Source organism: Argentina silus, assembly GCF_951799395.1.
Source record: "Argentina silus genome assembly, chromosome: 6".
Classification (NCBI taxonomy): Eukaryota; Metazoa; Chordata; class Actinopteri; order Argentiniformes; family Argentinidae; genus Argentina; species Argentina silus.
In genome coordinates, this window is record NC_139660.1 from 8,874,646 (window position 1) to 8,891,644 (window position 16,999).

Genomic DNA, 16,999 nt, shown 5'->3' on the forward strand with positions numbered 1-16,999 from the left:
ATTGGTGAAAGCACTGCATTTGGAATCTTACTTTGACTATTATTATCACATTACATCCTGTTACTTCAAGGTAGGGAGGAAGAAGGATACATTTCTAAAGTATGGCACTCAAATATGAAACATTATGAATAGAGATGAATACAATAATAATTAGATAATAAAATACTTGCAATACTGTCATTCCTTAAATGTTATTCTCTTTTAATAAAGAGGTGGCATGACATTGCAATAGGTTACAATACTTTCATGTTTCCATGACATGGCAAGGGACATTCACAATCTCATTTTTTAAATAAGAGAACCAACTCTGTGAGCCTCTACAGTCCCCCCTACAATTATCTAAGCAATCAAGTTTATATTGTCAAACAAATTAAGTTCATGCACATGATGATACACATATGTTTGGTGCAAGTAGAAGTTGCTGTAAACAAATGAAGAGTCTTTGTGTTATCTCCTGCCTATGATGGCAGGCTGTTGGTGAACAATGGTTGAATGAGTTTTGTGTAAACACAGCCATCATTGTTTTGTCTATTATATATATTACAGCTGATGGCTGTGGACAAGGTAATCTGACAGCATTTACCAATTTTATAAATCTTACATCTGCTAATATTCAAGTTTGGATTTAGAATCAAATTGTTTCCTTGTTAGGCAACAGTCATACAGTAGATAGGATCTCAAAGTTGTCTTTAGGTTATTATACATATAACACTGATATTTGAGAGCATATTTGATGTTCACATTGAAAAAATAAATAATAAGCTACATGAGTGAAGTAAAACACTGGAATAGTTTTCAGGCCAACAAAACATATGATCATTAGACTTCTGTCGGCCAAGCTGTGTTTTTGTGCTCCTGGCTGATGTGCATTATACTGTAGACTTCAGTGCATTGTACACATTGATTGTACTGTACCGTACCTCAAGACCGTCTGAGACCAAATGTTTCTGATTTTGAAAATATGTATATATAATATAACATTTCACTCGACAATTTGAAAAAACAGCCTGACATGTTGGTATTATGAATCATTATCATTATTATAATATTATACTTTTTAATTCCTTTGTAAACATTTGCAGTTTAGATCTCCTTATTTCTGCATAGAATGAAGCAGGAATTTAGGAGAAAACTTAATACAAATTCTCTATATCATTGAGTAGTCTGACCTCTAGTGGCACAAGGAGAAACATTTGGGATACTCAGTGTGCCCATAGTACTGTACTGTGTGCAATTTTAGTTTTCTTAGAGAAAGAACATCTCAGGTCCCCATGTTGGCACTGGCATCATTTCCATTTATGGGGCTAGAAACCTCTTGAATGCCAGAACAGATCTTACGTCCCGACCAAGTGCAAAAAATTACTTTAAAAAGTTAAATAACTTTTTTAACTTTATTATTTCAGTTGCTTGACAAAACAGGGAGGGACAATAGCTCTACGATGATAGATGGCCTTTATCCTTATGTTTATCTACATTCAGATCCCCATTAGCTGCAGCTATTCTTCCTGGGGTCCACATGTCTTGTATGGTCAATCGATACTTTCCTAAGTATTTAGGTAGCCTGAAAGTGGGTAGGAAAAGAAGGACACAACGTCTACTTGAGAGCTCAGTCACAACATGCAATGCTGTTGTCGGTTTGTGAATGAAAGCATATGCATCCACAAAACTAGATATTTATAGAGACAGAGGCTAATAACCAGTTCAACTACATTACCAGCAATACCCATGGAGATAGCAGTACTAAGTCAATGAACCAAATGAAAGCATCTATTTGCAGTACTACACCTTTCATGGACATGAAGGAAGTGGAGAAGGTAATTTCAGGAGATAAGATAAAAAGAGAAAGGTTAATGCACACACACACATACACACACATAGTGTGTTCTAGTGTGTTCATTACATTTCCGTCATTCAAAAGTGTGTTTGGGATTTCAGAGCAGATCTGCATACTTGCAAATAGCCTCAGATAAGAAGATCAGTCAAGTTGACAAGCATTTGTCTCAGACACTCTCAATTCAAACATCTAACAACAAACTGAATGAGAATTTGATTTAATTAAACATGTATAAGATTGCAAAACCTTCAAGAACAACAGTTCAAAGAACCATCAGTCCGTATGTGATGCAAAGTAGCCAATACCACTCTAAAGATGTTCTCCAATGTGTTCAGTGCTGTGATTAAATATAAACCACAATACAGTTTGCACACCACTTTCTCTCAAGTGTAATAAAATCAAATGGTCAGTTGCATCTGTATCTCCTCCTCTCTGTGATTGATTTACTAACATTGAGAGAATTAGTTTAAGCCTGCCATGCTCTAGCACTAGAAAGTAGGCCTGTCATTGATCCAAAATGGTAGGCTATTCTGGCTAGGAATACTGTTTTAAAAGTTTCTAATATTTGAGGTGGACTGTATCGCAAAGGCTCAGGTTACTGTACATTGTTCCTGCTGAAATGTAATAATGCACAGTATGATCTCAAAAACACTCAGCAAGCTAGTTTATATTCACTCCAAAGTATATGTTTGGTTTTCAGTGGACCAGGTAGCCGCAGGAGTCCAAAGTGTTTTTTAGTTTTCATCAACATTTCCCCAAAATGACAAAATCTGAAAAAATGCTGAGATGTTTTTTGTGTTATTTTCATGTTAAGTTCCATAACAAACTTTACCATAATAGAGTTGGATTTCTGGCATCATCATTGTGCTCTTCGATGGTAGGACACTGGGCTATAGGACTCCAATGGAGTACATTGGAGGTTTATCTGCAACAATATATAGCATACAGTAGGCCTAGCTACATGCAAAGTATCCTCTTTGCTAGTGTCACTTATCGGCTACAATTATCGTATGCATAGAATAGGCCTACCAATTAACCTGAAATGTTTATGTAACGTGTTATTTGGTCAAAGGCGTGATAGTGGCAGATCTGCAATGTACTGAAATGGCACATCATCAAAACAGTGTGATTATTCAAATATACTACTGGTTACACAATAGAGACTTATTTTCTCTCTTAATGAAAAATATGTGATTTGTAATCAGAGGCTCTGACATGACGTTAGAGGATACGATTGGAAGGCGGCTCTGGTATATATTTGTCAGACTTCTGTTACGCCTTCTCGCCAGTGGAGTTTCATCACAGCTTCTGCACCACACAGGGCAGACGAGAACATAAACACAAGTAAGTAGCTTAAAAATTATTTCATAATGTAACATGTAGGAGTGTACATTAAAAAAAAAACTTCCGCATTGTGATATCTTGGTAGTTAGGACTATTAGTGGCTGAGAATGCTGTTTATTTCAATATTTTCACTGTCCAAATGTGCTCTGGCCCGACTCCATGTCACTTCTCCCCTGTACAGCTGTATTCCTTATGCCTACGTGGACTTTGTGTAGATAATTGTGGACCTACGTATTAGCTAAAATAGAAGAAAATGTAAACGGTTTTGTTCAAACACTCTGCTTAAAATGTAAGAAGGCAAATCACCATCATTGATTGAATGTTGTTTCATTCAATTGTTGTAATTAAAGTTTCTAAATGGAGTTTCAATCTTAGCTGGTCGCTAGCCGCCTGGGCTAGCTGAGATAGCAGCTAGCAGTACAGCTACGTGTCACAATCGCGTACGGTCAAAGTTTATGTGAGTTTATTAGCTAGTTAGCTAGCTAGCAAGCTAATGCTAGTTAGCTAAAGTTTTCAATTGACAGGAGGATCTCACAACCCAAAGCATCTTCACAAGCTATGGGGGTTTATGTTAATGTCTTGCAATGCGATAACATTTTCAGCTAACATGGCTAAAGATCACTAGCCAACATATATTCAAATGATCAATTTTAGCTAAGGGTTTCCTCGGTCCGGTCGTTCTTGTTAGTCGACGTAGCTAGCACTTTCTCTAGCGGCTTTCTCTAATGGCTATAGTTTGGTACCTGAAAAAGCTAGGTAGCTCGATTGCAGTGAAACCCGTAATAATGGTTTGATTGTATTTTTTCACCTAGCTAGCTACTTAGTTAGCTACTAGAACATGAAGTTGTAGGCCAACGATGCTCCTCCTGTAATGTTAGCTAGCTAGCTCGCTGACAAGTAATCTTTTTATCAGCTAATTGACTAGTCAGTTGGTTGCCTAATTGATCTAATTTAGTTGGCCAGCACGACCACCTGCAATCGCAAAGTCTTGTAATCCAGGATTTTGATCAGTCTTTATTCTGTTTAGCCTGCTATGCATGTAGCTGCAGGTATTCTAGTGAATAACATAGCGAGCTTATTAGCGAGCATTACTATTTTATCCGCTAGTATTCTATTGGACCATCATAACCTTGATATAACCTATATTGTTAAAAATACCGCTTGCAATCTGCACAAATTAACTAGCAGCTTCTGTTAGTGCATGGTGAGTTCTCCCCCCATTCTTACTTGATGACACAGCTTGTCTTGATTTATATCACTCAACCCTCATTTCAATATCACACTTAGAGCAGAACACTGAATGTGTTGTGAAACCACTAAATGTTTGTTGATTGTATTTTTCAGGCAAAAGCTGGCAGGCTGACACGAACAGGCAGCTTTACAGGACGGATTATCTGGTAACTGACCATTTAGCTGGTAAGATCTGACACTACTCTAAGCTCCTAATTATAGCCATGCTGCAGTTCCAACCTGCTAGTTTGATAAGTCTGTAATAGTTGACCATATACATTGGCAGGCAGACATTTTACAGGGTATGCAAATATAAACAAGTAGGCCTATTCTCTTTTTGGTCCAATCACAAAATAAGAGGCCTCTTAAATCGAATTGGTCCACGTTCCTTAATAATGCTGTCTTTTCCTTTATTGAAACAACGACCTGTAAAATGTACATACTCAAAATACTCTTCAATCTTTTTTTTCTGAAAATCTGAAGGCCTTTACCATGTTGTGTGGAAGGCTGTGCTTCTCCATGGTAAATGCATGAAAAGCTAACTCATTGTGGCTACAGCGTCTGTGCACGCACAGCACTTCTTGGTCTTGAGACTTCAGTAGGTCTGAGGATGAAGAGGCCCCTGAAAGGGTGCTCTGAAAAGTGAAAACAACCCACTTAAGTATCCCAGCACCTCTACTGTAGCATGTGTGCCTGTCAAAATGTCACATGGCCACATTCCTGCCTGTGAGTAGTAAAACTGGTAACTCAGAGCTTTATCATGGATATAGTTAATTTGACATAGTTAATGTTTTGAATGCCCAAGTCACGTTTTAAGCAAACATTTTTGCATGGCAAAAATCTCATCTCCATGGCGAACATCTCCTCAGCTCATCTCCCTTCTGCCTCCACTGGATGAACTGTGGGGTCAGTGGGGAAATCCTCTTAACCTTGGAGCTTGTTCACCCAGCTCCAAGGCTTAGAATAGCCTTCGACATAGGCAGCAGACAGCCAACTTGGTCGGTTCCTTATATTTAAAATGTAGTCACCTCCACATCTACTGCAACATGGCAGTCTGTCCTCGTAATCATACTTAAGCTTGTTTGTTTTACCATTAAACCATTTTACCATTAAAAAGGTGCTGTCACATGACATGGAAAAATGGTTAGAACTTAGATTATTCCTTGAAAGGCATGTCTGATTTTACTAGCTTAGATAATGACTAAGCACTCAAAGTCCATTCAAATTGATAAGCTTGAGCGCTAGACCTATTAGACTTGAGAGTTTTTTTTTTTCATGACATGGGTATATTTTGTTTTTGTTTTTTTCCTTCTAGTGGCACACTCGGACTCCGTGTAAACGTGGGATTTCGACCATGAGCTCAGTCGCTGTACTTACGCAGGAAAGCTTTAATGAGCACCGCAGTGGGCTCCAGCCGGAGCAGGGTGCTGGTGAGTATTGGCTCAGGATTGATAAATGTGGTCTTGAAAACCAATAACTGCTTGAAGGGTTAGGGTTAAAAGTGATTTTCTTACTTATTTGCTCTAATTTCTCTTATATTTCCTGGCTATTTAGACAACAAAGACCACTAATATCTTGCTGTTGAGACGTGGTGACAATCTGTGAATTTCCTTTCACATTAAAGTTATTGGATCCAATTGCAGTTTCTGGCTTTTAACCTGCCCTTTTTATTGTCTCTTGTTAAGCTCCTGGGGCAGGGCCTATTGTTGTAGGGCCTAGTGGTGCAGGGGAGGAAGAGGCCCTGCCAACCTACAAGGATGCCTTCCCCCCTCTGCCTGAGAAGGCATCTTCACCTGAGGGGACCCAGGAACCAGCCAATGCCTGGACATCCAAGATCCGTCCTCTCAAGTCCTCTGTCATCACCCAGGTTTGTATGCATTGGTGTATAATAATGAGGAAAGGTATAGTTTGCTTTGGTACATTTCTGCTTCTTTGAATATGCTAAATTTGCCATCATGTGACGTTTGCTCTGTCTTATGACCTAGGTTTTCCATGTGCCTCTGGAAGAGCGCAAGTACAAGGACATCAACCAGTTTGGGGAAGGAGACCAGGCAAAGGTCTGTGTGGACATCATGCACAAGACTGGAGCCCATCTGGAACTCTCCATGGCTAAAGACCAGGGCCTCTCCATCATGGTATCTGGAAAGCTGGATGCTGTGATGAAGGCCCGCAAGGAGATTGTGTCCCGACTGCAGACTCAGGTCAGCATAGCCTAATGTCCTGTGCATTGTTTTCAAAACCAATGCACAGCTAGTTACAAAAATGTGTTTCTATAGATTGAAATCTTTACAGTAGATGTTTTCCTCAATAGGCTTCAGCTACTGTGGCCATCCCAAAAGAACACCATCGCTTTGTCATCGGCAAAAATGGGGAGAAGCTGCAGGAGCTAGAGCTCAAGACTGCCACCAAGATCCAGATTCCACGACCTGACGACCCCAGCAACCATATCAAGATCTCTGGTACCAAGGAGGGCCTGGAGAAGGCTAAGCATGAGATCCTGCTTATCTCTGCTGAGCAGGTAACTTGTTGCTTCTGTCGTCTCATGTTACTTGGTTGTTTTAATGAATCAATGATTTTTGCGAATGTTGGCTGTTGGAAAAGTGTTTGACAAGTGATTATGCCTTGCTTTTTGGTCATGATCTCTCTCAGGACAAGCGTGCTGTGGAGAGGGTAAACATTGACAAGGTGTACCATCCCTTCCTCACCGGGCCCTACAACAAGCTGGTGGGGGAGATGATGCAAGAGACGGGTGCCCGTGTCAATGTCCCTCCTCCCAGTGTCAACAAAACAGAGATTGTCATCACTGGGGAGAAGGAGCAGGTGGCCCTTGCTGTGGCTTTGATCAAGAAGATTTATGAAGAGAAGGTATGTGGTGCTAGACTGCACAGAATATTCAAATCTGCATTGCTGTTCTTGCTGTTCTTCTTGTTATGCTCCTGAATTGCTGTTCAGCCTGAGGGGACATACCTAAATGTTACATTGCCTCAAGCTACAGAGGCCTCAAGCTACAGAGGCCTCATCCAGATTAATGCTGCGGTCACTGGCATTACAGCCACTCGAATTTGGTAGAATCTTTCTACAAATATGCTTAGTGTATCTCTCTAATCCATTGCAGAAGAAGAATACCACCACCATTGCAGTGGAGGTAAAGAAGTCTCAGCACAAGTATGTGATCGGCCCCAAGGGAAACACCCTGCAGGAGATCCTGGAGAGAACTGGCGTCTCGGTCGAGATCCCACCCTCCGACAGCAGCTCAGAAACTGTCATTCTGCGTGGGGAACCAGATAGGCTGGGTCAGGCACTCACTGAGGTTTATGCCAAGGTACAGTGTGTTCCAGGGCTTAAGTAGACTCCTTCTCCCAGCAATACTTCTGAGTCAAACTATAACTTAATGTATAACCCTTTGTTTTTACAGGCCAACAGCTATACTGTGTCCTCTGTCTCAGCTCCTTCTTGGCTTCATCGCTTCATTATTGGGAAGAAAGGGCAGAACCTGGCCAAGATCACCCAGCAAATGCCCAAGGTTTGTTGTGATGTTCTGATCTGTTTCATTCTGCATATTTCTACTCAGTTTCTCTTAAGGAAACCTGTTCTGTGGCTGACTTTATTTTTGTTTGTAGGTGCACATTGAGTTCACTGAGGGGGAGGATAAGATCACCCTCGAGGGGCCCACCAAAGACATGCAGATGGTGCAGAGTCAGATGGAAGCCATTGTCACGGATCTGGTACGGATAAAATCCCCACCATTCAGAGAACAGCCCATTCATTTATGTTCATTCTCTATAGGAGGTTGTTACCCATTCACCTTTTTGTTTTAAGAGTTGAAGATTATAGTTACATTGAGCCTAATGTTAACACTGTTTATCTTTCAGGTTAGCCGTATGGATTATACCGAGATCAGTGTGGATACCAAATTCCACAGACACCTTATTGGGAAAGGTGGTGCCAACAGTAAGTAGCTTTTGTTACTTTTTTGTTTAGCAGGGGTTGATGGAGCTTGGCAGCACTATGTACTGAATTGCACAAAATCTGAATTAAATTTCCCACCTATTCAGTAAATCGCATCAAAGATCTGCACAAGGTGTCTGTCCGCATACCCCCTGACAATGAGAAGAGCAACCTGATCCGCATTGAGGGAGATCCCCAGGGTGTGCAGGAGGCCAAGAAGGAGCTGCTTGAGCTTGCGTCACGCATGGTTAGTACCAGCTCCCATCAGTTCAATGTTGAGGTGGCTCAATGGTGATCTGTCTGTAGATAATGCTGTTTTCATTCATCTTGTGATCACTTGCAGGAGAATGAGCGTACAAAGGACCTGATCATTGAACAGCGTTTTCACAGAGCCATCATTGGCCAAAAAGGGGAGAACATTAAAGATGTCCGTGACAAGTTCCCAGAGGTGAGTTGAGTTGCCAGGAAACAAACCATATGATGTGTCCCTTGGACTATTCAATAGTATCCCTGAATTGCAAATCTCCAGCACCTACCCCTTCAGCACTTGTATAGATCTGAGAGGATTGGATAATCTGTGGCCACTAAAACTGGAGAAGCACAATTGCATGTCAAAGGATTAGGTTCTATTGAATCTTTCTAGGCTGTCCTAACAATTATTTTGGGACAATTGAAGGTCATCATCAACTTCCCTGACCCGGCGATGAAGAGTGACATCGTTCAGCTGCGTGGGCCACGGACTGAGGTGGAGAAATGCTCCAAATTCATGCAGAAGATGGTGGCTGACATGGTATGCGTACATCCAACAAAAACTTGCTCTCATCAAAGTGACAATAGCAGAGAAAGGAGAACGATCTGCACACCGGTGTCTGCTGCAGGAAGGTGTAGTTTATTAGGTTAAAATAACGTTTCGATGAAGATTCGGTCAAAACGTTGTCCTAATAAACTACACATTTCGGGAGCAACAACCTGTGTGCGCACGCTGTCTTCATGGCAGTTGTGTAGCTACAACATTGTATAAGAGAAACTGGGTCTCAAGTCATTTTCTTTATCATTTTAAATGTGTTTTTTTCATGTGATTCTCATTTTCAGACGGAGAACAGCTTTTCTGTCTCAGTCCCCATCTTCAAGCAATTCCACAAGAACATTATTGGAAAAGGAGGAGCAAATATTAAGAAGGTTAGATATGAATGGAAAATTGTTGGAACACAATTCTATTAGCCTGTAGAACATTGCCTGACCTTTTTTTATGCCCATATTTTTCAGATTCGTGAAGAAACTAACACTAAGATTGATCTGCCTGCCGAGAACAGTAACTCTGAGATGATTGTCATAACCGGCAAGAAGGCGAACTGCGATTCTGCAAGAACCAGGATTCTGGCTATTCAGAAGGAGCTAGTAAGTTACTGGCTTTCCTTAAGGTGTTAAGGAGAAAGTATTAGAAAGTATTGGGAGAAAGTATTATTCAAGTTGTGAATTATTCAGTGAAATGAACTGGAAATGCAACTGTCCCCATTCTGTGTCTAGGCGAACATCACAGAGATGGAGGTGTCTATTCCCTCTAAGCTGCACAACTCCCTGATTGGCTCAAAGGGTCGCTTTGTGCGTTCCATCATGGAGGAGTGTGGTGGTGTACACATCCACTTCCCCACGGAGGGCTCAGGCATTGATACGGTCACCATCCGAGGCCCTGCCGAGGAGGTGGAGAAGGCCAAGTGCCAGCTGCTCTCTCTGGCAGAGGAGAAGGTTTGTTCTTAGTTCTTAAAAAGGAGTCTAACTGAATGTTAACCTTGCCTAGTGGTTGTGATTTGTGACATCAGTGGTCATCTTTTTTCCAAATGGGAAGTAATCATTTGCTTTGGCAATGACGTAGTAAATTTAGCATTGCGAAGTTGTACGCTTTGCTTCAGTAATAAAATAATTCCCTATCATCTCCAGCAAATAAAGAGTCACACCGTTGAGCTGCGTGCCAAGCCAGAATACCACAAGTTCCTAATTGGGAAAGGTGGTGGAAACATCCGGAAGGTGCGTGACAGCACTGGTGCCAGGATCATCTTCCCCACTGCGGATGACAAGGACCAGGAGCTGATCACTGTGGTTGGCACAGAGGAGGCTGTGCGAGAGGCCCAGAAGGAGCTGGAGGAACTCATCAAGAGCTTGGTAAGGCCATGTCTGTAATTTAGGGATGGGCATTTGAAATGATTTCACTGTTCATATAATCTCATCGCATTTTTGAATATTCTGATATTTGCCTGGGTGTTTGGAAAATTTGGCACTGGAAAATCTGACCAGCAACAATTCTATTTGCCGGACAATTTAGACATTTTATGGACGTAGTGCACAATGGGGCATCCGGCTACTCTGCTCAGAATGTCAGAAGTCACATTTAGATTATGAAAATTCACTTTCTTCTGTCATTAAATTACATCCATTTAAATGATCTGTCAGTTTCTAGATGGCTATATGAGGTAGCCTAATCCTCTAACAGCCTATCAACATTGTATCCAAAATGTTGTCTTCCATGTTACAAAATACATCCATTATTACGGATGTGAACACCGTTAATACGAATACTCACGCGATCGAAATACTACCCATGTTTTGAATATTCCAATAACTAAATAATTTGCTATGTTTACATTTATTTGAAGCCACCCTTTTGATTAAGGTTTAGTTGGTGAATTTCATGGTCATTAAAAACCATCTTGTCCCTCAGGATAACGTTGTGGAGGATGTTATGAATGTTGACCCCAAGCACCACCGCTACTTTGTGGCCCGCCGCGGCCAGGTCTTGAGGGACATAGCTGAGGAGTATGGCGGTGTGATGGTGAGCTTCCCTCGCACTGGCTCTCAGAGCGACAAGGTCACCCTGAAGGGAGCCAAAGACTGTGTAGAGGCAGCCAAGAAGCGCATGCTGGAGATAATCGATGACCTGGTGAGTGAACATTGGTTTGCTTGTTTAAAATGGCAGTTTGTTTTTTATTTTTTGGAGTGGCATTAGTTTAAATTACATGACTGATCAGATAACTGTCCTATTCTCTGGTTCTCCAGGATGCCCAGGTGGTCATGGAGTGCGTGATCGCACAGAAGTTCCACCGCTCCATCATGGGTCCCAAGGGTTCAAGGATCCAGGCGATCACCAGAGATCACAATGTGCAGATCAAGTTCCCAGAGCGAGAGGACCCCCAAGCTAAAGACCCCCAAGGTAAAAAAAACATTTTGGGATAAAGGGACGTTACAAGCCTGCAATGAGCCAAACGGCTTTCTGATTTCTATAGCTCTTTTTCTTTTCTTCTTTTTTTTTTTTTTTAAAAACTTTTTGTGTCTCAATTCATTAGCCTCTCCAGCAGAGGCTCCAGTGCAGGAGAATGGAGAGGCCAATGGTGAAGTCAAGGAGCCTGTCGACCCTGCTGCACCTAAGAAGTGTGACGTGATTGTGCTTTCTGGCCGCAAAGAGAGGTGTGAGGCTGCCGTGGAGGCACTCAAGGTCAGTCCTCAGGGAGCATATTTTTCCTCAACCTGCCTCAGCAATTATCAATTAATGGGTGCAGTCAACTTGTGTTTCACAATGACCTCTTTCCTAGGCTTTGGTTCCTGTCAGCATTGAGGTGGAAGTGCCTTTTGAGCTTCACCGTTACATCATTGGGCAGAAAGGAAGTGGAATTCGCAAGATGATGGACGAATTTGAGGTTTGTCTCATTCTCTTGAGATTAAAGGGGCAGGACCTGAAATGGAAACTAATACAGGGTGACCCTTCTGTTTTGGATAATGCATGATCTCTTAACCAACATGGTAATGTTCTTTTCCTCAGGTTAATATTCAAGTGCCTGCTCCTGAGCTGCAGTCCAATATAATCTCCATCACTGGTCTGGCCAATCACCTGGACCGTGCTAAAGAGGGCCTCCTGGAGCGTGTTAAAGAGCTACAGGCTGACCAGGAGGATCGGGTAAGTGTTCGACTGTGTGTGAGCGCATGGGCTCACACTACTAGCCTTAAGCCCCATCCACACTAGTCCGTTGTATCCGTTAATAGCTAATGGTTTGTCTATGGGAGTCATCTGTTGACGGACAACAGGGATGACAAGGGTCTGTAGGTGTCCGCTTAAAAAGATTCTGGAACTTTTCACCATCTGTTCATCCATTTAGCCAATTAGAAACAAGGATCCATTGTTGCCACACCTGAATTCCACGGATCAAATCAAATACTGTGTCGACCGTAGATTTCATTATGCATGGGTGGGACATGTCTGTCTCACTTTTTGAAAATGGGATTATTGTCCACCCCACTTTTTATCCAATAGATTGCATTTGATAGGATCAGAGCTGGCCCAGCCTACAAGCGGCCCAAGCGAATACCTTGTGATGGTCAAAGAACGACCTGATATTTCCTAGAAAATATTATTTAAGTTAAGTCTACTTAACTTTTACTCCCATGACGTCTTCAGAACATCATTAGGGACCAAACCAGGACCTTATTGGGACCTTCTTAGAACCATGATCTACTTGTGTCTCCCTGGAGGTACATAGATGTGGGTACATTCTGAAGACCTTTTAGGGACCTTCAGAGGACATTCTCAGGACACATTTACTCTTGTTTTAAAGTTGTGATTTAAAAACCTAACTTATTGCTTCCCCCCCTCCTATCAACTCAGTTAGATTCATGTATTGTTTTGTAACCTACACCAATGGATACTGACATCATTCCTATACGTTTTTATCCATTTAGTGTGGCTATGTTCAGGTGATGTGTATGTATGCTAAACATGACAGGACATATGTAAGCATAGAGTTTTGTATCGATCTTCGACTGAAGAAAGTCAGAAGTAACATGAAATTACATTGGCTCTCACTTTTCTTGCAGGCCCTCAGGAGCTTCAAGTTGACCATCACTGTGGACCCCAAGTATCACCCCAAGATCATTGGCCGTAAGGGTGCCATCATCACCAACATCCGCACTGAACATGATGTTAACATCCAGTTCCCAGAGAAGAATGATGAAAACCAGGTAGAGAGCATTGCAGTCGCTGTTTGATTGTATGCAATGCGTACATGTTGATTAGGTTGGCCTGATATGCTGCCCAATGTTTGCCAACAGGACCAGATCACCATCACTGGGTATGAGCACAAAGCCACAGCTGCACGTGATGCCATCCAGGCCATTGTCGATGAGCTGGAGGAGATGGTCCAAGAAGATATCACCCTTGACAGCAGGGTCCATGCCCGCATTATTGGAGGCCGTGGCAAGGGCATTCGCAAGATCATGGATGAGTTTAAGGTGAGGCTCTTTGGAAGATGGCTGTCCTTGTGTAATGAGGAGGGAAGAATGGCTTCACTGATTCTGTATGGCCCAAAGCACTTGGGTCTAGTATGTGAGTTTATATATCCTGGGGATAATTCCTGTCTAGGTTGATCTGAGGTTCCCCCAGCCCGGAGCTGCAGACCCCAACCTTGTGACTGTCACAGGCCGTCCTGAGCTTGTGGATGAAGCCATTGACCATCTCCTGAACCTGGAAGAGGAATATGTAAGCACTCTTCATTTCAAAGCAATGTTATCCATCTACCCATGATACTGTTTGATCAAGACTGATGAAATAAAATTGCTGAGATTAAATCATAATGGTTTGTTTATTGATTATTTTTCAACAATGTTTTTTATCAATTGTATTCATTGCTGTGCTAGATTTTTTTGAATGCAGTGTTGTAATGGTTGCCTTTTTACATTGTTTTCTGTACCCTCTTAGTTGGCAGATGTGGTGGAGAATGAGTCAAAGATGGCTTACATGAAGTCCTCTGGTGGTGGTGGAGGTGCCGCCTCCTCCATGGATGAACCCCGTGGACCATCCAAAGGCTTTGTGGTTAGGGAGGCACCCTGGACCACTGGTAGTGAGAAGGTTAACCAGATCATTGATTTGAGCCTCCATTAGAAATGTCACCTTATCACCATGTTTACCCTAGGATTGACAATTTGTGAGTATTTCAATTAGGTCATTAGCAAACAGCAAATCATTCACATCTGCTTACTTTTTCCTCTCAAGGCCCCGGATATGAGCAGCTCGGAGGACTTCCCCAGTTTTGGAGCACCAGTTGCTACAAAGGCATCTCCCTGGGGACCCAAGCGCTTCTGAGCTGTGCTGCTACAGATGGGCCTCAAATCCACCTGACACAATCTTCCCCTTCATCATCCCTCTTGACCTGGACTGACCGCTGACACTGACCCCCCCACAAGAAGTCTCTTCATTTCTGAAAATATTTCATGCTTCTTTACGTCTTCTTAACTTGGTCTGCCTTTGTAGATTTGACTGTCTGAAGTGCTTTCATCAAACTGTATTTGAGCTTTGTACTGTATCTGCATTCAGTATGTCTTCTACAAAACAATAACTACCATAAGAAATATTACCAGGTGGTTGGGTTAAGTCTATTTCACACAAAAAAAAATAATGAAGTTTAAGGTTGTTAGACTTGACATTTCATTGTGATTTGAGAAGTGCTACCAAAGCTGTTAAAGCAACCAAGCATAACTTCTTAGGTTTACTAAGCTGCCCCTATAGTTGCCTTTGCAGGGTGGGGTGGGAGAGGGTTGAAATACCTCTGGTGACATGTTAAGGCATGTCTGTCCATTTCTGCTTTTCATTGAAGTTGTGCTTGACCGACTTGGTGGCCAGCTGTTTCAGCAACTTCCCTCCCCCTCCATTCCTCATGTAGCTGTATGTAATCCCTGTCAGATGTTCATCTTCTGATACGTGCATTTTAATGATGTCATCTGTTGTATTTCTTTCCTTTTGTGTGTAACTGTGCTTATGTGAATATGGGCAGGTAGTGGTATGTACCATGCAGCCTTATGAATTGGTCAAACTTGTTTGGAGAGGTTTCATTCACTACAGAATGTCACATGCTCAAACTGCCAGATGCTTTGGAGAACATATGGGAGCTTTACCCTCTCCTACAACACTAGACCCAGAGCTCCAAAGTTTCAATCTCACACTAACTGTAGAAGTACTTCTTCCACACTTTATTTTAGTTGTTTTTGACATTCAAAATGAAGTTTAAAAACTCTCTGATCATGTTTGGAAGCAAAAGAGCAGACCATTCTGTGCCAATTAACCGTCTAGTGATGTCATGTGTTACTTATCCTTGCTATCGGGTCAGTGTCCAGTCCCTTTTGTCTTCCAGTTGCTATGCAGATTGTTCTGTAACCATAGCAATGGCCCTCTTATCAGCCTTACATCTAGAATGATATAAACCAGACTGAGATGACGCTTAGGAGACCACAAAGTGTGTTGTGTGTAAGGTTTTGAGAACAACTGTTCCAATCGTTGCATTCAGTTCCATTCATTGGGTTTTTCATTTTTCTCCCAGTGCAGATACTGTACACTTCCTGAAGATTTGATTACACTATCTAATCCTGGTTTATATCATTCTAGCCTTATATGAAAGATTATGCAAAAAACATACAGAAGAAGTGAAAAGATTATGGATGACACTGGAAATTAATTTGTCCAAAAAGTCAATAAAAATGGAAAAGCTATTTGTGGTTTGTTTTTATTACATTGCTTACTGTATAAAGCATGCCAAAGGTAAGGCCTTGCATCACTTGAAAAAATGGTTGAAAAAACATAATCTTCTTGATCTTGAACAAAGTTGTGAAGTTGTATGAAAACTCCTACTTGTAGCCATCAGAACATTCTTCAGAATCATGAATTAAAGATTCTGTGCTTAAAGAGGGAGAAACATATGATTTTACTGTTTACCGTTAGGAAATTACAGTTACGGGTTGACCCAAACCGTTCATCATCTCCCCTAAATGCAAGTCCTCTTTCACCCAAGAACTTGATCACTGCTACAACTCTTTTCAAAATGTCCCTCCAGTATTTATGTTCCCCGTCAAGTTGGTGCGTGAGATCTGCATCTATAGCACTGCCCTTTGTCTGCTGGTGCAAGGCAAGCATGCATGATCTGTGTTCTCCACTCTTTTAGCTAGTTAACTAGCTGGCTTTTTAAGTGCAGCTAATTTGGTTGTTAGGGCAGCTAGCTGGCAAAAATGGCAGCTCGCTAACTAATTTCTGTTAACAAGCTGAATCATATGGGCAGCTAGCTAGGGAAAATGGGCAGCTAGCTAAAATAAAGGGATAGGTAGTTAAGGCAAGTGAAATTATTAACGGATTACCATAATATGACACCCTTCAAACTGTCCTGTTATGCAGAATGAACTGACTTGTTGGTGTATCATGTCACAGCATATTGTAGCGTGTGTAATGGAAAAACCAGTATATGAACATACTCCAGCATTATGATTAAGGCAGTTACATTATCTGTGACGGTCATAGAGGGTATCATGTGTTCAGTCTCATTGATTAGATTGTGCCCCTGGCCAAGGTTTCGACCTGTGATCGGGAGACGACCCCATTGTCGGGTCATAGGGCAATAAGCCTAACTAGTAGCCTAATTATATTTACTGCCTGTAGCGGAATAATCGTAAATCCAGAGGCACCCTACACAACTTGTTGACAGGAGAAGATGAAAATACACATTAGTGTCTTTTCATAGGTTCAGTCTGTCCCCAGGAGATAGAGACGTAAAACTTCTTACTGCAGGACCATTGTTCTTCGAGGCTGTCCCCACGGTATTATCTAGGACCGCTGTAGAT

General features: G+C 41.8%; 1 protein-coding gene across 1 annotated transcript; it reads left to right on the top strand.

Moving 5' to 3' along the window:
- Positions 1-3,125: 3,125 nt before the first annotated feature.
- On the top strand, positions 3,126-15,880 carry hdlbpa (high density lipoprotein binding protein a). Its single transcript, XM_083672141.1, has 28 exons — positions 3,126-3,178; positions 4,523-4,594; positions 5,724-5,838; positions 6,094-6,275; positions 6,394-6,609; positions 6,720-6,926; positions 7,058-7,273; positions 7,524-7,730; positions 7,824-7,931; positions 8,029-8,133; positions 8,281-8,359; positions 8,464-8,603; positions 8,700-8,804; positions 9,033-9,146; positions 9,449-9,535; positions 9,623-9,754; positions 9,884-10,102; positions 10,295-10,516; positions 11,073-11,291; positions 11,408-11,561; positions 11,695-11,843; positions 11,941-12,045; positions 12,168-12,302; positions 13,217-13,360; positions 13,451-13,630; positions 13,761-13,877; positions 14,097-14,246; positions 14,391-15,880. The coding sequence occupies exons 3-28, from the start codon at positions 5,763-5,765 to the stop codon at positions 14,478-14,480; spliced, it is 3,858 nt and encodes a 1,285-aa protein (XP_083528267.1). The 5' UTR covers positions 3,126-3,178; positions 4,523-4,594; positions 5,724-5,762; the 3' UTR covers positions 14,481-15,880.
- Positions 15,881-16,999: the final 1,119 nt, after the last annotated feature.

Bases quoted from the DNA above. Each gene is read 5' to 3' on its own strand.
- hdlbpa (XM_083672141.1), top strand. From the start codon at position 5,763: ATGAGCTCAGTCGCTGTACTTACGCAGGAAAGCTTTAATGAGCACCGC. The intron at 8,134-8,280 runs GTACGGATAAAA...TTTATCTTTCAG, and splicing joins AAGCCATTGTCACGGATCTG to GTTAGCCGTATGGATTATAC. The intron at 8,805-9,032 runs GTGAGTTGAGTT...GGACAATTGAAG, and splicing joins TCCGTGACAAGTTCCCAGAG to GTCATCATCAACTTCCCTGA.